We start from the raw sequence: 27,217 nt of genomic DNA on the forward strand, positions 1-27,217 counted from the left end.
TCTTACCTTAAATGATAAATGATAAATGATAGATTTAAACGCGATATATTAAATAATATTGCTTTATTTAATACTTAAATGTAGATTTGATTTTATAAAACATGTTACAACTTTTCATTACAATTTGGTATAAAACATGTAAAGGCATAACAATATTGCTAGATGATTAATTGTTATAAAAATATTGTATATATTTTAATTTTTTTAATAAAAAAATTTTGTTTTTCAATATTGTTATGTAATCTTATAAAATGATATTATTTAAGAATAAAAAGCCTTACTTAATCATATAATATATAGTACATTAAATTCTATTAACTTACAAAATAATTTTCTTATCTTGTCAACTAATATATAATATTTTACCGCACAAAGTAACGTCATTATCACATTGTTTAAGAAAACTTCTTAAAAATTTGACAACCTTGATATTTTATTCATTCTTTAGTGATATAATTTGAAAAACGAAGAAAACAAACAATTCCATATCACAAAGTCAGTTTTATCACATCTGATGTATAATTGCTATATTCTGTCACTAAATTAGTGACATTAACTAAAGAAAACTGACCATAATTTGAACAAAATATAAATGTGATTTTAACTTACATTAAAATGATTATAGAATATTATTCAGAATAATACTGGTGTAAAACTTTGGATAAAACTAGTTTCTTATTAAGTATTATAACTAATATAAGTATTAATAGCACAATATAAATTGACAATTGTTTGTGAATTTGTTCTATTTAAATTTTTAAATCTAATTCTATTTTAAATTTAATTTATATATTGGTACTAATTGCACCTGATATTAAACATTTCGCTTTAAATTTTTTATAAGATGATTGGATAATATTTTAATATTTTAATATTATAGAATCTTATAATTAACAATTTTAAGCAATTATAATCGTAAATTAATTTTTTGATATACATATACTTACATTAAGAAACAAATAGAAAAGAGCTCTTTCTTATCATCAATTTTAAAATCCAAATTTTTTGAGTATTTGAAATTAGCATATCAATTATAAATTTTGAAGAAATATAATTTGATAATTATAATTTAATTTGATTCATTAGTAATTTGATATTATATCAATATCACCATCAGTCTTTTAATAACTAGTTTGTTGATCTAAATTTGTAGAAAAATTGAATGATAAAGTAATTTATATGTATGTTTTAAATGTGCATTAACAAATTCAAGTTTATCTTGTATTATATTCTAATTCTAACTAATAACAATCATTATATAAATTCAAGTTTAAAAAGTATTAATATTTTGATATTTGGAAGACACAAAGTGCGTGTTTCAATGAAACATTAGATTGTAATATTCTTTTCATGAAGATATTTTTTATAATATATATATATTTCATTTATAAGTAATGAATATTTTTTTTTAATATTAGCAAGGCCATTGCTAATGCAAAACATAACGCGTATATTTTAGAGGATATAGAATATCGATTCAATTAGTAATCAATATTATACTTATGGTATGTTAATTTGTGTTAAAATTATTTTACAAAATCATACCATCAAAAAAAGAAATTATTCACTAGCATTTGATATTGCTTTTCAGTGTAGAAAAATATGCTATTTAAAATAATAATAAATCAATTTAAACAAAGCGGTAACATTCTGCGATATGATTAAGCATATATTGAAATGCTGTAGAAGGAGACGTACCGAATCTTTGCCTCCATAAATGCTTTGATATTATACGCTGTCCTAGAGTATGTGTAGTTTCTTGAATTTCTTCGCAAATTTCAACACCAGTTTGCCAAATTGTTTCTTAATAAAAAATATTAATAATAATATTTTTATATATAATATTTGATAATAAGTAATATATATACCTAGATTAATATATTAATATACATACCTAGATTATTAAGAAGTTTATTTTTTCCTGGTGGATCAAATTTCTGGAGTTGTTCTACACTAATTACTTTATACTGTTTTAATTCTTGTAGCAATTCAAAACTGCAACAACGAGCTCGATTATTTGCTACAATATAACTACCAGGAGCACTGTGTTTTGCAATCTCTTTTAAAGCTTCTTTAACCATGTTGCATTTATCAATATCACATTGTGATTTATCTATCTTCAGTGGCTAGTGAATGATAATATTAAAATGAAAAAAATATAATTGCAAATAATTTTATAAAAATTAAAAAAAAAAATAATACCTCTGGAAATGCTTCAATCATATGAAACCACATTCTAGTTGGTATTGTATTTGCTTCCGCTATACATACTATTGTATGAGAGTTATTGTTGCGTTTCTTAGCACTAGTTATATCAGAAGGATTTTCAGTCATATAGCCATTAGGAAATTCATCCACAATTAATATTGCACTTTGACCTCCTAGAACCCAATCCTCTGGATGACTTGTTACATAATTTTCAGAAACTTCATCACATCTCTCATATACTTTCTTAACTACATGTTTTTTTATGTCTAAAAATAAAATATATACAAAATTTTTTTACTCAAAACATTTAAAAATTTATATGAAACATACCTAAATAATTGGCAGTGTGTTCACTAGGTATCATTTGACACCATCCTAATATCAATTGAAGGCACATTTTCAGGTCACATTTAACTCCAACAAAAAATGAATTTTCTCTAATAGACTGTTTTCTTGTACAGTTAGGACAAGACCAACTATATTTATCTACAATTCTTGCTTGATTCCAAGCCAAACTTCTTCCTTTACATTCAGGGTGTGGACAAGTAGAAACAGTTCTAATTAAACTCATTTCTTTTAACCAGCCACATAATTCTCCTTCATGTCCTTGTTGCAACATAGGTCTTACAACAACATCAAAATAGCCTCCTTGATCTCCAAATCTCTCTATACATTGTCTGAAAATAAATATTATGATAATAAAAAATTTTCAATGAATATTTAAAATTTTTTTAAATAATTAATTTAATAATTAACTTATTTAAAATATTAAAAAAATAAATATTAAAATAAATTATACGAAATATATGATATTAAAAAAAAAAATAGAAAACTATATATTTGACTCTACATAAATGAATAAATTTGAGGTATTTATTGTATACAATAAGTGAGAAAAAAAAATCAATATTTTTCGAGGTTAAAAAATTTACTATTCTTGATATTATTAAAAAAATTAATAAAATATTAATTTTTCAATAAATTTCTTAATAAATAAGAAAATATAATATAATGTTATAAAAAAATAAATATAATTATCGAAATAATTTTCAGTAGCAGAAGCAACAAGTATAATTACTTCAAAACTATTCAATTGAATCAATTACCTCGCTTTGATTTTTGCGTTCTTCATTTTTGATATAAAAGTCACAATATACAAATATTTTACAATTTGAAAGGAACTTAGGAAAATCTATAACATTTTTAAGCCAACTAAAAGATAAACAAAAATAAGGAAATCAACGAGGAACCACAAAAGACCGCGGAGCAATCTCAATGTTACGCAGCCATCGCGCATCGACTTGAATATTGTACATGTACCACAAACAAGATATAGGATAGACCCAACATTTAATGGAATTTTGTATCCTATATTCTGAAATACCGATTGCGCAAATAATCAATGTTCAATGTATCCATTTAAACGATAAATATACCAGAAATTTAATTAATTAAGATAAATTAAAGATATTAAAGATAAATTTAATAGATTTTAAAAATAATTTTTTTTATTAAAAATATGTTAAAATACAACTTTATTAAAAATATGTTTATTAAATATTCTTATGATTTATATATGTTGAATTTTATTCATAGATTTTCTAATTACTATTAATAACAGACAATAAAAATAATCAAATAATAGGAATAATAGGAATTGTTTCTTAAAAAAAAATAAATGTGGATAAAAATAGAATAAAAATATGAGAATCACCATCAGAGTTGCAAATAAACTAACCAAAGACAGCAAATAGTAAGAGAAGGATAGATATAAAAAAAAATTCACCATTAGTATTATTTCTAAAATACCAAAAACTTATTTCTTAATAAAATCATTTAAAGCATTCAAAAAGTCATATTAGCAATCGATTCTTATTTTATCTCTATCTTTTTTTTATTTTTTTCTATTTTTTTCTTATATTTCGTTTGCGTTATTCTGAAAATAGCACTTCAATATTTTCAATATTTTTATTCTATTTTTGTTTTTCGCTCACTATTTGTCTAAACTTGTCTTAATCAGGTACGGGATATCAATTAAACATTTTCATTATTTCTCTTTCAAAACTACAATGTGTTTTAATTTTTAATGTAAAAAATATAGATATTACATTTTAAGTTTTACAATGTATATCGATGATTTCTAAATATAACACAAGTGTTTTGACACGAAGCAACAATATTCAGCGACAGCAATGAGATTTAAATATAGTATTAGTAATATCCATAATAGAATATTTGTTCTATTTATTATGTGTAATTTTATATTCAAATTTAATCTCAAATTCAATTAATATTGCAATTTTATTTTGAATCGAATCAATAATATTGAGAATGATACTAAAATGATAAGAAAGTCTTAATCCCCCCCGAGACAAAAATTTATTGAATGTTAGATTTATTTTGTATCTTGTCTGTATACATTATCTTATCCTTTCTTTTCTATCGATAAAAAAGAACTTAAGTCATTTTTTTCATTCATTTTTATAATCAATATATAATCAATCATAGAATATTCTATGATTATTTAATTTTTATTAGTAATAAAGTTCTACGTTCAAAATAAAATGAGTCCATTTCGATTAAATACCTTGTATTTCTTTTTTATTATGAACATGTTTTACAAAGCAAAATTGTGTAATGGTGGAAATGGTGGATGTTGTGGAGGCTGAAAACTACGGAATTAGTGTTGGTGGGGACAATTCAACAAGATTTCTGGAAAAGTGAGTGCGGGTAAAAGGGCATCGGCACAGTAATATAAAAAGTACTCTTTAAGACAGCATGAAGAATTAGGCCGGCACATTCATTCATTACGTTTCTAAATATTCACACTGCACTTTCATATGTATGCATTTTAAATGATAAATATGACTTTCCTTAGTTATTCTAATAATTACCCCACCAAATTTTTATATCCATTACTCAATTTGCACTTTTTCAATAAATCTAGTATAATAAGAAATGACCAATTTTTTGTACATTTATTTCACAATTATATTTTGCTTGATATATTTATTATTATTAAAAAATAGAAATTAAATGTTTTTCACGCCTGCACATTTTGCTACCTTCGTTTTGATGTAAAACAAAAAAATAATGAGTACTTTTTATTTTAATTTTAAAATTCGATTATTGATACGTCACAAATGTTGTGATCTCCATGCTTAAAATAAGTAACTTCAATTTTAATCATTTCAAAATTTAAAAGAAAAATAACGAAGGTAACATTAAAAGCCGCCTAAAAATTAGTTTACACCATTTCATTTACACAAACAGTCTCAAAAATATGATGTCCTAATAAAAAAAAAATTAATTATATTAAAATATCGCTACGTCATTATATAATGGTTTAGCGTGAAAATGATAAATCAGTATTGTAATAAAATTTTTTTCATTTAATGACCGACGAAAATCAATCATACATTTGGGCTTCGAGTAAAATAGTGATCTGCGATGTCACTGAACTCTATTTAATATTTACAAATGAGATCGATATTAAAAATAATGAGCAATTAATTTGTTTCGTTTTTAAACTCTTTTTTTTCATTTTTCTTTCTTCAATATTATATATTCTATAGTGCGTGCATAAGAAGGCGCAGTCCAATAATATTTTTATTCACGACAAAAAGATTCAGTCATACCACACCTTGCAGAGCCGACAAAAACGTGAACATGTTAGAATACGTTACTTCTTTTTTTTTTTCCACTAACAGTAATGGCGACTGGCAGATAAACAGACAGTTTGGCAGGCATGGTGAACATAAAATCAAACATGTACACACGATACAATTAACCAAACCTTTTTCTTTCTTCATTTTTTTCTCTTGCACACAGCATACATGTAAGACATTCACTCCGTCTTTCATTCTCTCAATTTCCGTTTCACACCATCCTTATTTTCTATATCCATGAGGTCCTATAATATTTTAACATAGGCTTTAGTATGCTATACTTGTAAGCTATTCTAAAAACTACCAGCTGCGTCGCCTACTATGCGGCACAGTCATCTTAATTAATATTAGGAATATCGGCAGTGAAATTCCAATGATAGACGCGGCGGGCAGGCAGTCAGTCCAGCAAAGTCCGTGGCACTTGCGCTGCTCCGGTGCAATAACGGATTAAAAAACTTGATTTTTTCATCGGGGTGCCCCACGCGTTAATTTTTAATATTTATCATTGCGACATTCACGATAAAATGTCTAGAAAGATAATGAATTAAAATTAGGGGGGCACCCCATTGTTCGAACAGAGCGATTCTCTACTTTTACTTCCACCATGGCACCTTCGTCATCGTATTCACCATCGCTTATTATCATCATTATCATTTTTTTTTCTTTTTTTTTTTTTTATCCCTTATATTCTATATGTTATTTTCTTTCTTTCTTTCTTGTTTCCCGTCTTTTTTCTTTTTCTTTTTTTAGTTTGTTGAAAAATAATTTTTTTTTCTTTCTTTTTCTTTACAATACTTCCTTGTGTGATCGATCCGCGACGCCGCGGATCACCAGTGTCATCGCTTGTATGATGAATCGATCGGAAAAAACGAAAAACAGCGTCGAATTGTCCGAAACATAAAAAGTTACTAAGATTACAAATCACAAATGAAATCACAGACTTTCGTTGGTGGTTTGACAGAGGGGAGGGGGCCGCACATTGCAATTAGAACAACATTGTAGGCATTATTCTTATATCAGGAAAAGTTTTGATGGGCCTCGTATATTTTTATAGAGGTATTCTCTTTCTTTTGCTATAGATTACCCCCAACTCAATCTATTCCCATCCATTCTCCTTGATCATATGAGCAAGCTCGATTATAAACTTTCCTTCTTTATATTTTTGACTCGACTCGAACGCATGCTCCTACAAAATTTCCAAATGATATTAGAGAATATTCGGCTCGATCCGTGTATGTATTTAAATATTTTCGGGAAAATTTAAAAGGGGAAAACTCACGTATTTCCACCCAAGGGTGGTCTTGCAACACTCGCAATAAATATCAGCCACAGCATGAAGGCCAGTTAAGAGAACTCGCTCTTCCGCAGGACCACAGCCCACGTTCACCCTAGAACGATAAACGGAACGATCATTCAATGACCATTATTTCAGATAAACATCTTATCAAGAAAGAAAAAGGTGTAAAGATAGCAGAAGAAAGAAAGAGAAATGCGAAAAACATGAGAAGTTTCACAAATAAAATATCGTGTCCTACTTTCCACGACGATTCGATCTTGCCTCTGTGACTCTCAAGACATTAGCATACTTACACGGAATTAAAGAGATAGGCACGACCTTGACTGCCCTGGAAGGACTGCAATGAAAAGGAAAAAGTTTATTACAGCAGACTGTAATATAGCTACATACATATGTACACAATATATACATACATATAATACGCATATCACGGTATACATGCTGTGTGTACCGAGCTCGGAAGTGAATGCGAGAAGTCTGTCCGTTACCTGATCTAGCACGGCTCACCTTAGAGATGAGTTCGTCGTGGTTGGCGAGGTGAGCACGGCAGTGAATGCACGAGTAAGTGCGGTGACACGAGGGCAGGTATGCTTGAAAAGTTTTGACCATGATGGCGTGTCCAAGCAAGCAAAGGAAACTTCGCCCTTGTTTTCTTCTTCTTCGTCGTCGTCGTCGTCGTCGTCGTCGTTGATTTTCTTCCCTCGTTTTATCAAGTGTCAAAACGCCACTTTTTTTTCCTGCTCGTCGTCTTCTCCTCTCGTTCGTGGAAACGTCTGGCCGTTAACAACCAGCGGCCGATTAATATAACGAATTTCTTCAAATCGCGGGGTGGTGGTGCAATAGTGGCCCCGTTCACCGCCGCTTCGTACTCCGATCAGCTGTTGAGCTGGTTCAGACAGCGCCGGTTCGGGGACACCTGTGAACGCCGATTATTAATATTATTTTTCTTATTTTTGCCGTATCGTCGTCCACTCCTCGCGTGAAAAAATTTAATGTCTTCCTATGTATTGTGCAACTTAAAATTACGCGCTTATAACGCGTACGATGACGACACGTGTTATATATCTTTGTCAGGAATAGCCGCATGATCTAATCTAACGCAATGCGTTCAATTCGATTATCATGAATCTCTGTCTTAAGATAATGTCTAGAAGAGAATTATATAAACGGGAACATTAAAAACATTAAGAAAATATTTTTTTCCTTTTTTCGAAAAAGAAAGAAAAACTTCGTGTTTTTCTCGTATATTCTCATATATATATATATATAGTTGTAATAAAATGTAGTAAACAAACGTAGTCACGTGCAGAAAAGACTAAAATTACATTCGGTTACGGATTAAAAATAAAACAAATATTGGCTCTTGTGTATATTCTTCGGAATCTGCGCTCTCGTTACATTGTGAGCTCCATACTATTTACTCACTATCGTGTATATTATTCCACGACTATCAATTTCAAGTTATTTATAACGATTTCGTTAAATAATGTGCTCCTGCCACCATGCGCCATGGCGCCTTCTTACTATTAGTAAGATTGTATAGCATTGGAAACAAAGAGCAAGAAGAAGGAAAGATAAAAAAGAAAGGAAAAATTTCCATATGAACAATTGTATGAAAGGAAAAGAAAGATAGGAAGAGAATAGATAACATGCGGTGCATCGTATACATAAAAATAAGAAATGCATAACGAACACGCAACGGCGGAGGAGCGAAACTGCTCGAACATTTTAAAGCGCAATAGCATTGATGTACGTTCCATATCGAGCGACCGGCTACGCCACGTGCTGGCGCGTGTTCAAACAAAGAAAAGAGACAAGGTCTTTATTATGATGCACCTAAAGAAAGACTTCTTTATAAGGACCGGAGAAGTACGGGTTAGTCTTTTCTTGTTGAGTGTTCACGCTTCCAACCCGTTTTCATACCTATATCTTGTTTTATATCTTTCTAAAATTGTTTTAGATCTTTCTTTGGAATTATCTAAAAAGAAACAATCTGATGTTGAAAGAAATAGGGATTTTAAAGCGTAAGTTGATAATCTTCAAGATTAAATGAAGTTTGGAAAAAGTCGAAAGAACAGATAAATGATCTGATTAATTATAGTTGAAGTTGTATATTGGTAGAAAAATAATTTATCAAGATCATTTCAAAAGTTAAAAAAGTTTGATAAGCAATATTATGTTAGAAGATGTAATAAGAAATATATGTATGTATGGTTCTTAAAACATAATTGCATCCTGTTATATACCCTTTTGTAACCTTGGGCGGTTTGAAGGTCACTGTACTCACAATCAGACTCGTTAAGTTTCTTCCATATCTATGCACTAAGAATGTTCCAACAAAAGCGTAGCATTTCATTTAAAATACTCAATAGCAATAATTGTTTTTAAAATAATCTTGAAAGAAAAAGATTTTTACCAATATCCAAATACCGAGAAAAAAAATGTGAATAAAATTATTATTATTAACTTATTATTTTTTTATTATCTCTTCTTTTAAAGAAAAAAAGTATTTGAAGCGAGATAATTTTTATTCTTCTTCAATGCTCATTATCCAAAATACATAATAATAATGAAAATAATGATGAAAAATATACACGAAAAGAAAAAGAAGAAAGAAATAGTATCAACAACATTAAAATTCAATTCAAAAGTCTCAAAATAAAATTTATCGTCGTTCATTAATATGAATGAAGAATGCATAATTGTAATCATCTCGTTTCCATAATGTATTGCAAAAAACACACACACACATATAGTGGCGTATGTAGAAAAATAAAAACTTTTGTTTTGATACACCGGAATAAGATGTTTCTGTTTTATAAGAATGAAAGAATGGTAACCTCTTATTTGAATTTAGACACCAGACTTCTGTGGTTTTAATCCTTTTTTTTCTTCTTCAATCCTTCTTCGTCGCGTCCTTTTCTTCGTTTTACGTTCCCTCTCTCTCTCTTTCTTTCCGTTCCACTTGCTCTCTTTTTTTTCCAGCTTGAGTCAATCGAAACAATGATTCGTCGTGGCCTTGCAATAACGGTACTACTTCACTTTTCAGGTTTATGGTAGCGCGCAGAATTAGCAGTCTGTGTGACACAACTGGTGGACACGCTTCCTGCTGTATTATTTCTGACGCATGAGAGTAACTCTAAAGACCATAAAAAGGAAAAGAATGCGACGTAATTAAAAATGAATTGTTCCTTAAAATTTCATAGATTTTACTTTCTGCAATTTTTAACCTATGATAATTCCTTTATATTTGAAAAAAATCCTTAATAAATCTTGATAAATCTTGAAAATAAAATAATCTAATATACTATAATGTAAAAAATAAACTGATACAAGAAACGCTTTTGATCGTAATTTTAATGTATCGAGCAAATAATTGGTTTAAATTAATTAAACTTGATATATAATTGCTCTAGATAAAAAATCCATAAGTTGTACGTGTATATTATTTTCATCCATAAATGTGTAAAATTTATTAATTTATTTATTATCAATACACGTATATTCTACTTAAAACAACGAATTGGCGTTTAATTAAAAATTTATTTATTTTTCAAGATGTATCGAAATATTTGTTCCACATATTTTTCACCTTTTAAATTAAATTAGAAAATTCAGCAACTTTGAGAGATTTAAAAAGCATATACACTAATAACACGCTAGGAACAGCACAAGGAAAATGATAAAATCTGAGATTTTTTGCAGAATAATTATCCATCATAAATTTAAAACGTAGTTTCATATTCAAATGAGCAAACTTCTTTGTAATTGAACAACACGATAATTGTTTGAAATGTAAAGAATATTAAATACACACAAAAAAAATGTACATACGTATAATAATATTATTATAATGGCTTGAATTGTTATATTAATTTGTATAGATCGAACGACCGAAATGAAAAATTAATAAAGTTCGTAAGATATAATATCTTCAAGATGTTTCTCAGGTAAAATTAAAAAATTTCTCATGCTTATTCGAGCATCCTTGAATACAACGACCATACAGAACATCTGTATAGAATGGTGGCGCGCGGTTCGATGGCCGGGGACTATGAATCCGCAGAAAGGCCGCAAGAAAGAAGTTTCCCGACGAATTGTTAGGAACAAAGAGATGGAACATTCGAGTCAATACACGACCCAAGGTCATTGCTACCCGTCGCCGACGCATCCTCGGAATTTCCGATTTTCTTGTCATCCTTTTTTTCCCTATGCCAGTGCAGACAGCGCGCGCGCCCACCTCGCCATGAATAAGACACGAAGAATCCAGTGAAAGCCCGTTCCTACCTGCAATAGATGCTTTGTTTCTTCACCAGGCGTTGGTGTATGACGCGTATGATATACCTGTTCCAGACAAAGCATTCAGTGGGAATACACGTGTAACAGATGTCGCTCATAGTATCCTTCAGTATACGGTCTACTTTCAAAAATTCAATTGCACAGTAAAGAACTTACTGTGTGAAATTTGCGAAACGTACGTTTCGTTTTCAATTGTGTGAATATCGTTGTTGGTATTATCTCACACGATGTTTATTAATAGTAAAACTTATTTTTAAAAATAAGTACTATCTTATTTTGATACTAAAGATAAGAGAAAAAATTGTATAAAGATGAACCATGGAACTATTTATAACTTTCTCGATCTTTTCAAAGTAGTGTAAGTCATATGTTATTCGGAAGAATGATAAGATTTAATTGATCGTATACTTTTGATACTGAATTAAAAAAAAAAAATATTGAACATTAAAATTTCAAAACATTCATAGTCATTAGATAAAACAAAGGAATCGTTTAATAAATCTTGTTTATAAAAAATTGACGTAAGCGATATTATAAAGTTAAAATGACAGAATTAGTTGTTAAATTAGCCCTTTTAGGAAATATTATGATATCAGTAAATAGTATCCTATAAAGATTAGATTATAAATATTAATTAAAATTATTGTGTACGTGAAGTTATTGAATATCTTATCAATTTTTTCTAAAAATATGAAAATTCTTTCTGTGGGCAAATAATCTCAATTTCATGTTTTTATATGATTAAATATAAAAACTGATGAACTAATTATTATATTAATTACTCAATGAGTTCGCAAACTTTCAATTCGATGTAAATAAGGAATAACAGATAGAATCAACGACATTCAATGAATAGCTCTAATATCACGTTATCGCATAATTTTCCCATGGGAAATTTATTCGGTGCGGAAGGTAACGAGGTTACAGGAGAAATTTTGTTAAGGTTCGTGTTCTTCCCATCGATAATTTCACGTTTGCGCGACCAACCTGTCCATTTTTAACTTAATCATAACTCCATCGGTGACATTAAACCTCTCGAACGTTGAAGCGATCACGTACTTAAAATAAAAAGCAAAATGTCCTCATCGGAAATATCTGCTTAATACTACAGTAATTAAATATTAATCAATTATCTATCTTTAGAATTTTACAACAAAGCGAATTAACGATTGAATGTCAATAATAATACAATCTTCGTTTATCTTAATTAATTGAAATTATCAGCTGAAACTGATCGTTTGATACTATTTCGTTAATGTTCAATTTATATTGACCACCATTCAAAATGGTACCGAATGAACCAGCCTGTCAGAATCGTAAATTGAAACGATCGTAAAGATTCATGAAGCGTCGTTAAATAACACTTATGTTAATGATCGCACACACACACACATATACGTATACAACACGCATGAAATGGTTCCAATCTAGTAGAAATGTGACGATTGTCGTAATAAAAGCACGCGGAGTACATGGCTGACGGCCAATGGTACAAAAATTCTTCCCGATTCTAATTTCATCCCGGTATCTGTGCGTAAAATCGTTCACATTCGATTTATTTATTGTTCTTGATTCTATTCAATAAGGAGTTGCAGCCATCTTCGACTAAACTTCATTCAACGAAGCCAACGCATACCATCATGAGGTAATCCAATACAAACACGTGATGAGCGCGATTATCCGAGATGCTATTACAGCGAAATCACTATCGAGCAAATTAAGCTGAAACTATCGAAGCTCGCGCAGAATCATATAGCACCTGTTTCGAAAAAAAAAAAACTCGACTTGAATTCTATGCTTTTACGCTATAACCGTTTAACCAGAAATCAATCGATTTCATGCTTGACCAACCATCCAAATTTTTCAATAAACCGATTTATTTGTTTGAAAATTTTGATACTTCTTTTAAGCTGTATATAATATGAGTTCTACACTATAGAATAAAAATTATAGATTTCACTTTAATCTTTTACTGACTCGACAAGTAAGGTTAGTATAATGAAACTATATATAAGTAGCTTAAAAAGTGCTAATAAATAAAATTTAATTTCCGCCAGAGATCGAACGTATGAATTTTAATTTTGCACTATTTATATTAATTTCAAATGTTTAAATATTGCACGAAAACAAATCGTTCTTTTATAATTTCATGTTTTTCGAACTATTGCGTGCGAAATATGTTGCACGTATTCCGGTATCATTCAATTGCATAGATCGAAAATGATCAAAATCTAATATGTTTTATATGACGTAAAATCACGAAACGAGCATTCTCTTGACAAAAACCATCGCTAGATCGATACAGTATATCCGCAACATAATCGAGGATCTGCATTCGATCAATAATTCACATGTAAAAGAAAACGGTTCGTGATCAAACCACGTATATTCTATATACATTTAAAAAATATATCTTTAGATAGCTCTGTATATAAATTCCGACATGAAGTGACAAATTATATAATATACATAGATCGTAATCATCGGCTTCAAATAAGTATGTATACATATGTATCTGGTTTTATGATAATATAAAAACATTATTTTCAACTTTATAATATTTCAAATTATACGTATTTTTAAATTCTTCTATAATACATACGTGATTATTAAATTTTATTAAGTTATTTATTGTTGACTATAATATAAAACCTAATTAAGTGTATTCGTACATTTGATGCATTTTTCATTTCGTTTTTATTGGTAATAATCTGATTTAGATTGTATATTTTTAATAACTATTTGACGTGACCATTACAGTACTAATAAGAATAAGATTGATTGACTCGCGCGACAAGCGAGACATCTATAATCTCAATGATGTAAAATAAAGAAGGGCGCGTTATGTTGCAGTTCGATAATACTGCACACGCGATAATCGATAACTCTTTTCAACGACTAACCCTATACGGAAAAGGGTTAAATAGATGATCAGTAAACAGTTGTGCTCGCGAGAAGGTATTCACGTGTTTGACCCACGATCGACAGAACACGCATCGTGGGTCATGCAATACAGTCACGACTCCACGCGTCATCGCGTGTATTGACAAAATGTTTTCTATTGCATATCACATGCAAGGCGGTACACGGTGATACGGCCTTAACTTGCATTATATGCAGGGGCGTAGATCGACGTCTTTTATGATAACAGATGAAAGAAAAAGAAACAAAAAGAAAAAACAATAGGGAATTGCAACGATTTGATAAACATTTATCAAGTGGACTCACATATAGATATTTATGTTTTGCATTGTATGTTTATATATATTGTACATAATCACAATGTGACTATGTCTCATAATATTTGTAAATTGATTTTGATCCTGAAATCGTAAATTTTTTTGTATCACTGAAAGAAAATATAATCAAAATTGTTACTTATATCAGGACATTTATATAACAAAAATATTTGAATATTGAATGTCGAATTGTTGCTGAATTCACGCAATAAATAAATATATTTATAGAATTAAATAGATATCGAAATTAAAATAATGCTAATTATATCTAAAAAGATTATTTAAAATTATTAAAATTAAAATTTATGCCATCATTAATAAAAAATTGCAGTAAATAAACAATTTAAAATAAAAATTGCATACAAGATAAAAGACGCAAAAAAATCAAATGTTTATAAGACAAATCAATTCATTTACGTGTATTATATGCATTATTATATTCGTACGTTATAGATCATATCTCGCAAATAGAAGATGCATAATATTACCTATGATGCAAGAAGATTAACATGTATAAATAACACGAATGATAATACAATATATTTATTAAATAAACATAACAAAAGAAAATTCTGTACGTATACTGTTCTTTAAGTAATCATATTACAAATGATCGTGAGATCATGGTTCCTGTATCAAAAAAGATATCGATTTTTACTTCAATGTAAACAACAAATATACACACTTGATGTATCAAGTGTAATATAAACAAGATTTGATAAAGAAAGTGTTGCGTCGTTTCTACATTTATCTTGATGCGAATATAATATTTTACGTGATAATCGAAATATCTTCGAATAATAATACAATGTAAATAATAAATAAAATTTCATAACACAAATTAACAATAAATAAATAATATATATATAAGATTGCAAAAATTGATTGTATTATATTATTTGATAATTTAGTATTTCAATTTTATTTTGATAATGATATAAATAGTTTTTAAAAAAGCAATGCAACCTCCTTTGGATCGTCGGGTTATAACGATATATATTTTTTTTTTGTTTTCCATTGAATGCATGGGGAGATATGGCTTCAATAAGTCACGCAAACTTCTCAACGAATAAGAATCCGTATGTTACAAGCAATAAACTTTTTCATAAAAAAAAAAAGTGATTTTATAAATTTTTCAATATTTATAATCTTTATGATTTTATTTTTATATTTTATTATAATTTAAATTAAGTTAAATTACTTGATGCACTACATATGCACATTGAAGGAATGGTAAAACGCAAATTCTATTCTATTTTGATAACAAAATAATCAACGTTGCAAATTGATGTAAAGTAGAAAAGATAATACAATCCAGATATCAGTTGAATATTTATTTCCACAAAAAGTATATAGCTATAAATTTGTTTCTTCATCTCACAAACTAAAAGAACATTACCAACCAATGTTACGATAAATATAAAATTGCAGAAATCAAAAAATATTTGAAGGTATTCTATCCATGCGGTAGCTAAGAAATCTCAAGCACAAGTCTACACGAGAGAAGCGGCATGCACGCGATTGCCTAGTGTAACGTATGTGTGTGTCTGTGTATTTCCCCCTACAAGAGAGAGAGAGAACAATGACTCTAAAGACGTCGCACGTTTTCTTCGCAACAAGTTTTACATTACACTCCGTGGCGGCGGGACTGAGCGACAAGCAACGGAGTGTTCTTGCTTAGCATGCAGATAACTTCTCCATACAGTAAGGTGCACAGTCGTTTTATAAATAATTCGCGCGGATGTCTAAAAGAGCCAAGATTGTTGAATCACAGGCAAGATAGCATGCACACGCAACGGGAGTAATTATATACAATATAACGGTTCCATGCAGAAAGATCTGCAGAAAGAAACGAATCACGATAAAGAGGAACGAGTTGCCAAGAACATTTTTCCAGTTATGTTAGATAATAATATAGATCAAATTTATTTTTTAAAAACAAAACAAAACCATTAAAAAAACTTTTCTTGTTTGATACTTTTGTTAAGTCTTATGAAAATTTAATCAATAAATGCTTATATATATGAAAATATACTTATATATATTTAACTGAAGACGCTATCTTATATCTTAATTGATAACAAAAAGCGAAAACATTCGAATTTGTAAATACTATGAATTGCGTAATATATACTAGTAGGTAACGTTGAATATATGCGTTGAATATAAGAACGAATGAATCATACTTTTAAGTAAATCCCTGAATAATAATAATGATAATAAGTTAGTTTTTTGCTGCGAAGATTTTCATTATATTTGATGAAAAAAGATAATAGAATATTGTAATAACGGGAAATCTAATGTAAATCTTGAATTCTTGCGTTTTATTTGAAATATATTACAAAAAAAAAAACGTTATCAAATCGATAATCAAGTCAATCAAAGTCAATAGCTTTTTTTCTCATTAAAGTTCGTTGTTGGTCAGCGCTTTCTTCCATCCTTATTCCATCTACAGCTTTTTTTTCTTGCGTGTATGTATGTATGTATTCCAAGCTCGAATAAACATATAAAAACATACATATGTGTTGTCTACTCGTAGTATATTTACGTATATGTACGGCTTCGATTATTGGTTCGTCAACTGCAAGTGAAATCAAACAAAAACATTCGCTTGATGATGCGCAAAGCGAGAGCGATGCACAGATTGAAAATATTTTTTTTTTCATTCTTATTATAATTATGGATAATAAATATGAAAAAAAAATATATAAATTGAAATAATTATGAAGTTTGTATTCGATTTATTAATATAAAAATAACGATAATGCATTTCAAGCATCGTTATATGTAAATATAATAAAATGTAAATGTTCATATATTATAATATTTGATTTGAAACATTTAATTATTTTAATTATTATGGATCAGTGAATGAACTTTATATTTATTTATTCTTATTTCATGCAACGATTATTGGACAAGGAAATCAATGGCGCATGACAAAAACTTCGAATAGCCTGGGATATATGTTCTAGATAAAGAATATAATCCAATCTATAGCGAAGCATCACATGGGATCGTTGCGTGAAATCAGCAGAAAAAAAAACAGTAACATGATTTAATCTATTCTGATCGATTTAAAAAAAAAGAAAAAATATCAAAAAATATTTACTAGATAAGAAAACAAAAAATTAATTTTTTTTTTTTAAATGTATTAATATGTTCGGTATATTTTATAATGTATAGTTAAAATATATCTTTTTTTGGATCATTTTCATATTGTGTAATCATTATTACACAAAAATATGTCTAAAAAGAATTCAAGAAAAAGCAAAGTTGAATTGCGTAGGTCACGCACGTACAACGAACCAGCGACAGAGTGATAAATGATAGCGAGGTTTTTGATCGCAAGCCCCACTACTATTGAGAGCCGAGTTTAATCAAGTGCGCGCGAAGAAAATAATACGTTAAGTTATGGTACGGTAATAAAGCACGTTTCTAACGGAAGTTTACTTGCAACGCATAACTATCGAATCATGAATGAATATCTTCGTTGTTTGTCACGTTTCACTAATCATTATGACTAATAGTAATAAATTCATAGAATTAAAGGTCATTTCTAATATTTTCCTATATTGCAATAATCTTTTATATCAAAACGATTAAATACAATTATTGTTTTTGCAAGAAAATAATAATTTTGATAGATATGTTAGAATATAAGTAATAAATCAACATTGCATATAAATACTACTCAAATATGGATAAAAATAATATTGAATAAAAAAAAAAATTAAATTTAATATTATTTATAGATCTCTAAGTACTTATAAGTACTTACGTAAATGTGTATATATATATATATATATATATATATATATATATATATATATATATATATATATAGCTATGCGCATCGAATATAATCCCCTTTACCTTATTTTAACCATGAGCAACACAGTTTAATGATTATAAAAGCCATTGCCCTGACTGGTATAATCACACTAGCAGAATCTCTATAGAAAAATAACAGAGAAAAAGAAATTATTAAAAAAAACAAGACCCCCTCAGAGTATTCTGGAACATGCGTTGGCCAGCCTGCGAGACGGTTCTATCGCGCGCAGCTCAGCTGACAGCCCAATCAGCTGTAAACGTACACAAAAGCGTCGTCCAACAGGTCCACGGACGCGTTCATGAAAACAGTAGCATTTAAAATAAATGTATTTTGTGTTATTCGATCGAAATTTATGCATTTTCTCGTAGAAAAGTAAAATAGATATACGTGCAATATATATATATACACATATAATATATTAATGTGGTCAATATATAATATAGTTACGAAAAAACGAGTGAAGAACTTTCGTTGCGCGAACCGACATAAGTCTAGTAGTTTCGTTCGGTCACTGTTGCTTCGTTCTGGTTAGACAGAAATTGCACGAGGCTACACCACTGCAACTTAAATAAACACCGGGAGAGGAACAAGCAGCATACAGCAGCTTCGAGTTTAGTTAATTCGGGTCATCGTCCTTCGTAACTCGTCGCGCATATTTAATTTTCTATGTAAAGCGTCCTGAACAGATGCATCATGGATGCTTTCAAAACGAACTACATTTTAATATACTTGTGATATACTTTGTAAACACGTTCATATATCAAATAATTTTCAGTCTATTAAATTCGAAAGGCGTTTGACCGATTCGAGAAACCCGTAATCAAATTGCGATTGACATAAAAAAGAAAATAGAAATATTTCTTTGAAGAATTTCTATTGATGACACAATTTTTATAGCAAGAGTCAATTTGTATTATATGCACATGTTGGTAAATTTCACTAAATATTTAAGATACAAAAATCGATGAAAGTTTGATGGCTCGAAGAAGCACACAGGCAAGAAGCAATCGTTACGTCAATTCTCCACTTAGCCTTTACCACAGGTTTTACGTTAGACATTATATAGGTTTTTCAGAACGATCGAAGCTATTCACATTCACACATAGCAAGAAGAAATGTCGCAAGAAGGTATGTGCGTACTAAAAGATAATACTTAGAACGTTTTTATGATGCGACGGTTGAATCAGCTGCGAATGTGTACAAAACAACGAGCATTATCTTAGTGACATTGCTGGTTAAGTATCAGCAAAATTATCATTTCAAATGTAGATATTAAAATGTCATTGACATTAAAATAAGTTAAAAATAATATAAAGAATTTAAAAAAAAAATAAAAAAATTAATTAAAAAAAAAAAATACATCCATGACTTGGAGATATATAATTACATATTTATGGAGTGTAAGAAGATCAATTAACAAGTAGGAGTGTACGTTGATCAATTAACAATGGAATAATAGATTCTTATCCTACGCATATATGCGGACGTGACGACAGAGCTCTTCGATATGGCAGATTGTGCACTGTTACTAAGTGGAAAAATCTTCATTATAATGTACCATTCAGGTAAAATTGAAATAAAAAGAATTGGTTATGAAATTCGAAACAAACAAGATAACGGAAAAAATCGCGTAGAACGCCACAAAGCGACGGCCCTGATCTTCTCATGGAAGGCAGCTGACAGGCCCCCGTCAGCTGAGAGCGTACACAAAGTCCAATGCCGTATGCGCACGTACTTTTAATCTTCGGTCTGTTTCCAAGGAAGAGTTCACTATCATAAAATTTATATGTATCTTCAATCTAAGATTAGCTATTCTAATGATTTAAATAATTGCACGCTAAATATATAATTTTAAAGAAGAAAAAATAGTATTGCGTCGTTTCGACCGATCAAATAAAAACAGCATGGAGTATACCTTTTTAAGTAGCATTCCAAACATATAATTATTTGTTTAAAAAGATTAATTTGAAGCAATGTAAAAGTAAAAAATATCACGAATAATGATTTTTCAATTCGACACAGATATATCAATAATAATTCTAGTAAACGCAACCATTGCACTTTCAATTGTCCAGAATACGTCACATTTCATGAAACATATTAAACCGTAGAAAAATGGCAATGAAATTGAATAAAATGTATATAATGTTGTCAAAGCAAACAAAGAACGCGTGCATAAGAAGAGGGTGCATTGAAACAAGGGTTTACGCACCTCCATATGCATCCGTGGCCGCGGCAACGAGAGACGATGCGTGTCCTCGGCCTCTTCTCCGTCTCGAGCTTTTGATCACGGATCACGGCTTCTTCGACTTCGCGAAATGCCACAAACAACGACGACGACAACTCGTTTTGATCATCACTAACGCGAAACAGTCGCATCCAGCGAGCACCGTACTGCTGATCGGCTCGGCGTCGTTCGATTTATTTCGGTTCGTCCGCAGGCGGGACGATATACGATGACCTATGCGCATGCGCCATTTGAATAAATCCATCTCCGGACATGACTACCAGAGGTCGCTTATAACAAGCGCTATCTTTTCTTTATTGTATTATCGTATGAAACGCGGGAGATTTCAGGATATTGAAATATGCAAGCAATGAAATTTTGTTACATTTGAAATATTTGATTTCTCAACAAAGTAATTCGAAATAAATTTGTATATTGCACAAATGAAACGAATGAAAATTTTAATTGTATACATGTACTACATGTTCGTATTTTCGTGGTTTCAAAAATAGGAGTACTAGTTGTTTATATAGCCCATATACATATCCTCATACGGTGGGCAAAATATTATTTGGACGAGATAATCCGTCTCATGTGCATATGGAGGCAGGAATGCTGAAGAAGGAAAGGTACTTTAATCGCGAGCTCGAAAAAAGGCACATTAAAGCTCGTTTTACAATATTTCATCGTTTAACAACTTCTTTTTTTTTCATCTAAATGCAATTTTAATTTAGGTCGTATTTCGTGTAAAATCATGAAAAACGCATTGCATGTTTATATCTGTCTGGAAAAAATATATATGTATGTTAAAACTATGTAGGAAAGCTACCTTTATTACTTCTTTCATTTCTTTGCGCAATTCTATTAACTATTACATATCTCTGACGAAACTATTACAAAAGTTTACTCTGCTGGATGATTTTGTAAGAATATGTGAATGGATATTTTCACACATATTTTGGTTTTATAAAGTAAAAAAGTCGAAGTCAAGAACATAAGAAAGTACGGAAGTTTAAGAAATTGAACGTCAATCGTATAAAAAACAAAACGATTTTAACGATTCGAACTTTATTCGAATCTTCTGAATTCGTAAAGATAATAATTATCCATTTAATGGAATATAAATTTTCATAATGCTCTTACGCTCTTAATTCTCTAGAATTTGTTAAACAAATTGCGCGATTACATTAACGTAAAAAGTACGTTTAAAGACACCATTCATTTTTCTTGGGCAGACCTACAATTTTAAATGCTCCATAAATGCGCTATGTCTGCCACCCTCTCCCTCTTTCTTGATACATTCTACAAATATTTATTTTTTACTGATCATTCATACGATCAACATTTCTCTCAACTTCCACCATACAAGCACAGCATGAAGGATAACAACAAAGCAGTAGTACATAAAAAACTTATTTTTTTTATGTTTGTTTATTCAATATGTATTTTCTTATAAAGTGATGTCCTACTAATTAAAAGTAAATGAAAAAAAAAATCACCAAACAATAGTTAATATATTCATTAAAATTCATTATCTCATTAAGGCAACTAATTTTTTTAGTTTCATTTTACATATCTAGAGTAAATGATATATAAAGTATATGTAAAACACTAATATATGGTTATTTTTATTTTCTTGTTACAAGCCTTACATATTTAGAATATAATATGTATACTTTGTATATATACTCTTGTAATAAAATTGATTACTTCGTATTCGATTCTAGAGATAATAAATATATCTAACGTGTAATGTTAGTACAAGAGAAGTGCGTGCAGAGGGTGGCAGCAGGGTGCGCATTTGGGAGTGCTATTGTTCCAGGGACCGACCAATCCCCACTTTCTATATCGTCTCACATAGTGACATTTAACTGTATTGCTTTAGTGTCCACAGAGCACGCTTGTTGTTGTTGTTGTTGTTGTTGCTGTTGTTGTTGTACCTGCTGTTGTACTTGTTGTTGAACTTGTTGTTGCACTTGTTGTATCGCTTGAAGCTGTATCGTTTTTGTATCTACAGTGCATGTTGTTTGTTGTTGCTGTTGAGGTTGTTGCTGCTGCTGCTGCTGTTGCACCTGTTGCACTTGTTGCTGTTGCACTTGTTGTTGTTGCACCTGTTGTTGCACTTGTTGCTGCTGCACCTGTTGTTGTGCTTGTTGTTGCTGCTGCTGCTGCTGTTGCTGTTGTTGTTGTTGTTGTTGCTGTTGTGCTTGTTGAGCAGCAGCTTGAGCAGCTTGCCTTTGTTGCTGTCGAAGTATACTTGGAGGAGGATCCATATGTTGACGTTGATGCAGCAGTAAATGATTTTTCTGATAGAAAGCTTTGCCACATTTATCGCACACATGTGATCTTATATGACAGCTACCATCCGTGTGGCGTCGTTGATGTTGAGATAAACCATGTTTTTGCGCGAAACCACGACCGCAATCGGGACATACATGTGGTTTTGGTTTCGGACCTGTTCCTACAGGTGGTGATGTTTGCGTTGCACCATGCATATGGCTGACACCGGGGTTTGCAATGGGTCCATTCATCTGTAAATTTTTTGATTGTAATATACTTTTCATATTATGCTAATATTAATAATACCTGATGAGTTCCAGGGGTATTAGGTGTGAGGAAATGTCCAGGGGTTTGTTGGAAGGCAGCTGCTAATCCACAAAGATCCGTAACAAGTGTACGATCACCAGAATGTAACCTTAAGTGTAATGTAAGAGCTTCTCGATTCGAGAAGTCCAGCCCACATTCCCTAGAATATTAAATTTAACATAAATAGATAATTTATGTTTCAAAAATTTTATTATAAAAACATACATATACTTAATATAAAAAATATAAAAAAAAATACATAAATTGAAATTTCTTACCTGCACATAAGAGATTTTTCATCTGTATTCGTATTATTGTTATGTATCTTTGAATGAGTAACCAGATCTGTCTTCCGGGCAAATGCTTCTCCACAAACTGTACAAGCAAATGGAGTTTCTCCTGTATGTAAACGCATATGTGCCAGAAGTGTTCTCTTTTGAAGAAATTCTTTTCCACAAACAGTACACGAATGGGGTACTCTGCCATGTAGACGACCATGATTCACTAATTCAAATTTTCTCTGGAAGGTTGCTCCACAGTCATGACATACAAATGGATGTAAACTGCCATGGAAGCGCGAATGCATTGTAAGATGATCCTTTTGAGAAAACGATTCTCCACATTCTTCGCAAACAAAAGGTCTCTCTCCTGAGTGGAATTTACTATGCGTCACTAAATGACGTTTTAGAGGAAATGCTCTTCCACACTCTTGACAAATAAATGGTCGTTCTCTTGTATGTACTCTTGTGTGCGTTACAAGATGATGTTTTAGTGTAAAAGACTTTTTACATTCTCTGCACTGATAGGGTCGATCTGCACTATGAAGGAGCAGGTGTGTATGGAGACAATGTTTGTGTGCGAAACTTTTGCCACAATGAACACAAACATGAGGACGTTCTCCTGTATGTACTCTTGCATGTGTTGTAAGGTGATGTTTTAGAAGAAATGATTTTCCACATTCTGAACAAGAATATGGTCTTTCTTTTGGTACTCGGACTTGACTTCCCATATCTTGTTGTTTGACCTTTGTTTCAATTTGAGTAGTATTAACATGTGTTAAAACATGTCCAAAATGAGCTGTGCTATCTGTCTGGCTTGTTGCTACATTGTTTACATTGGCTTGATTTGAAGCAGCTGCTGCTCTTTTCATTAAAATTTCATTGCACTCTTCTGCCGTAAGTTGTAATGGTCCAAGTGGTGTCATGAAATGCTTACTCATGGCGTGTTTATCAGTAGTAAAAACTAAAGTGTTCGAAAAAAGAGAAGGTGGGGGTGTAGGATGTGATGCATCACAATTGCAACCTCCCTTGTCACATGTTAATGAAAACACATCATGATGTTTTTTAGTACGAACATGTGTACCATGTGTTTGATTATGAGCTCCAGCTGTATGATGAGTTGTTGGGGTTTGTTGACAAGTTTCATTCATAGTGAACATGGGTCTACGATGCGTACTATTGGCAACTTTAGTAGGTTTAATATCAACTTGTATCTTCTGACTGGATCCTTGGTCCTGATTATTATTCACAGCATAATTAATATTTGTAGTAAGTTCACCCTGTGCATTCTCTCGGGTTTCAGCTCCAGGTCCTCCAAAGGACCAGGCATACCCAAATCCTGTGCCCACGTTGCCAGGGGTGGTGCACATGTTTGACAGAGGGGTAACGGAGGGGGTGGGCTGGCTGGACGCACTGCTCGTAGGCCCCTCCGTCTCTGTCAATGTATTATCTGCACCATTTCTTTCTATTACAACAAATTGGTCGGCGGGAAATATTTTGAAAGGTTCTAAATAAACGTACCCGTCACACTCCAGTATCTTGGTTGTGAATTTCAGAATTGGAAATCATATCTGCCTGAAGCAGCTCTAGGGTACAATAATATTTAAGCTCTCAATATTAATGGAGAGCTGTAAGTAATTAGGATTCATAAAGTGAAAATTGCAAGGTGGTTAACACCATGCGTTTCTTATCATCTGTGACAAAAAATATAACAAATGTTGAATGTGTCCCCAAGTATTATTTTATTAGACTTAGGAACACACAGTATTTAGGAAGCGAGGTGAGAGAATTAGAGCAGGCGGCAGAGGGGGCCTGTGCGCTGTAAACCAGGTTCCGTAAATCTAGAGCTGTTCTCATACAGTTGTCACCGCGCCACCACGCGTCAATGAAAAAATAGAGTGGTCGGTTGACTTTTCAATGTATTAGAGTCCGTAAGTGATTCTTCGTTTCGGTCTTCGGGCCCGCGGCGTCCACGGGTCTTGAAAGACAACCTCCACCTTCTTCTCACGGCACTCCTACACGCTCACTTACACTTCACCTTCTTTTTTCGTATTTCGTAGCACTGAACCTGTACTTTGATATACATATACGAGCAGCCGATGGTCATTAATTTTACAGAATTGCATATTTTATTGTCCATACAAAATAGCCTCATATATCGGCCATTTTATTTGTAAACTACCAAAAAACAATGCTGCCAATGCACGCGCAATTTTGGAGGGAGCAAAGCTGGCAATAGCGTCATCGAATACTTCCGTACTGGCAACACTGTACCGCCGACGCGATTTCTTCCACCATATTTAAATATTACAGGTTACAAATTATTATCATTTTAATTTTAAAGAAACTTTTTATTATTTATTAGTTTTTTTGCTAATTAAATTGCATATAATTAAATTTATTTAAACTAAATAACGTTTAATAGGAATTTTATGTGTAGTTAATATAAGTATATATAAAAATAAGTTTTATATTAATATGTAATAATCCATAATTATAGGTTATATATTCTATGAACTAATTTAAAATATAAAAGTGAAAAATAAATAAATATAAGATAATTATATAGAGTGTCAACGATGGTAATATTATATTTTCTAAGAATGACAATTGTCACGTGGTAATGCTCATTAGATATTTTTTATTTTTTTTTTCAAATATATTTCATATTTATTCTATATTATATATAATATGTTACATTTATTTTTATTTTTCATTCACAGTTTTTTAAATGTTTCTAGTAGATTATATCGTAACTGGTTCTTTCAAGTACTTATCAAATAGCATGATCAAGTGGAAGGGGAATTTTGCGCGGTAGTTTTTCACTACTCTCGCAAATAGCTTCATAATCGATGGGGGGTCAATATCACGGACGCACTTACGTCCCTGTGGATACGATTGCTTTCGTCATTTATAGCTGATATCTGGCGAGTTATGAGATGTGGGGGCATCTAGGTGGCACAGGGACAGAAACATCGCTGCCACCGCTCGGTTGGTCATCGTCGACGCAATAACGCGGACTCAGCAACTGATAAGCAATCCTGCACGTTAATGGCCTGCGCTCACGACTTGGCAAAAAGCCAGTGCGTGTTGGTGGAATGAGAATCTTACAGTTACGTCCATTCATTTTCTTATTTTATCTCTTTTTCTCTTTACTAGACGTAACATGTTGAATTAAGATCTATCTTTACACTTTTACTCATTTTCATCCTTATATTATTAGACGTCAAGTAATTATACATATATTTTCAACATTTATGCTTTCATATTCATTTCTTTTCAGTTAATATCTATTACTAATAGAATAGTTAATACTTAATAATGTCTTAATTAATTTAATATACATGAAATATTTCATGAAATCTTTTCTTTATCATAACATTATCAGAAATTTTTTTTTAAATAGTATATTTAAAAAAAAATTTTTTTAAATAATATTTTTTCATAACAAATTATATAATAAATAATTTCAATGTAAATTTTAAATGGTTGTGAAAAAGAAAATATGTTTCGTGATGTTTTTATTTAAAATATTTTCACAAAATTCTTATTGGTAAGTATGTTGACATAAGTCAGATAT

General features: G+C 30.8%; 3 protein-coding genes across 5 annotated transcripts; all 3 read right to left on the bottom strand.

Annotated features, from left to right (window-relative positions):
- Positions 1 to 46: 46 nt before the first annotated feature.
- On the bottom strand, positions 47 to 21,071 carry LOC107994342 (uncharacterized). 2 transcript variants are annotated; one of them, XM_062075060.1, is made up of 5 exons: positions 20,759 to 21,071; positions 2,539 to 2,885; positions 2,203 to 2,474; positions 1,895 to 2,126; positions 47 to 1,803 (listed from the first exon to the last, which is right to left on the bottom strand). In XM_062075060.1, the coding sequence occupies exons 1-5, from the start codon at positions 20,923 to 20,925 to the stop codon at positions 1,631 to 1,633; spliced, it is 1,191 nt and encodes a 396-aa protein (XP_061931044.1). In that variant the 5' UTR covers positions 20,926 to 21,071; the 3' UTR covers positions 47 to 1,630. The 2 variants fall into 2 exon arrangements, with proteins under 2 accessions (XP_061931044.1, XP_016906686.1); XM_017051197.3 differs by lacking the exon at positions 20,759 to 21,071 and adding an exon at positions 3,315 to 3,664.
- Positions 4,782 to 19,898, bottom strand: LOC107994349 (protein yippee-like 1). 2 transcript variants are annotated; one of them, XM_028665072.2, is made up of 6 exons: positions 18,588 to 19,898; positions 10,014 to 10,312; positions 7,681 to 8,089; positions 7,467 to 7,510; positions 7,156 to 7,264; positions 4,782 to 7,062 (listed from the first exon to the last, which is right to left on the bottom strand). In XM_028665072.2, exons 3-6 carry the CDS (start codon positions 7,780 to 7,782, stop codon positions 6,973 to 6,975), a joined length of 345 nt encoding a protein of 114 aa, XP_028520873.1. In that variant the 5' UTR covers positions 7,783 to 8,089; positions 10,014 to 10,312; positions 18,588 to 19,898; the 3' UTR covers positions 4,782 to 6,972. The 2 variants fall into 2 exon arrangements, with proteins under 2 accessions (XP_028520873.1, XP_061931066.1); XM_062075082.1 differs by lacking the exon at positions 18,588 to 19,898 and adding an exon at positions 11,008 to 11,444.
- A 146-nt stretch (positions 21,072 to 21,217) lies between the features above and the next one.
- On the bottom strand, positions 21,218 to 25,830 carry LOC107994337 (zinc finger protein ZFP2). The gene is made up of 3 exons (XM_017051188.3): positions 23,638 to 25,830; positions 23,360 to 23,519; positions 21,218 to 23,304 (listed from the first exon to the last, which is right to left on the bottom strand). The coding sequence occupies exons 1-3, from the start codon at positions 25,005 to 25,007 to the stop codon at positions 22,627 to 22,629; spliced, it is 2,208 nt and encodes a 735-aa protein (XP_016906677.1). The 5' UTR covers positions 25,008 to 25,830; the 3' UTR covers positions 21,218 to 22,626.
- Between the last annotated feature and the right edge of the window lie 1,387 nt (positions 25,831 to 27,217).

Source organism: Apis cerana, linkage group LG5, assembly GCF_029169275.1.
Source record: "Apis cerana isolate GH-2021 linkage group LG5, AcerK_1.0, whole genome shotgun sequence".
NCBI classification, from domain to species: Eukaryota; Metazoa; Arthropoda; class Insecta; order Hymenoptera; family Apidae; genus Apis; species Apis cerana.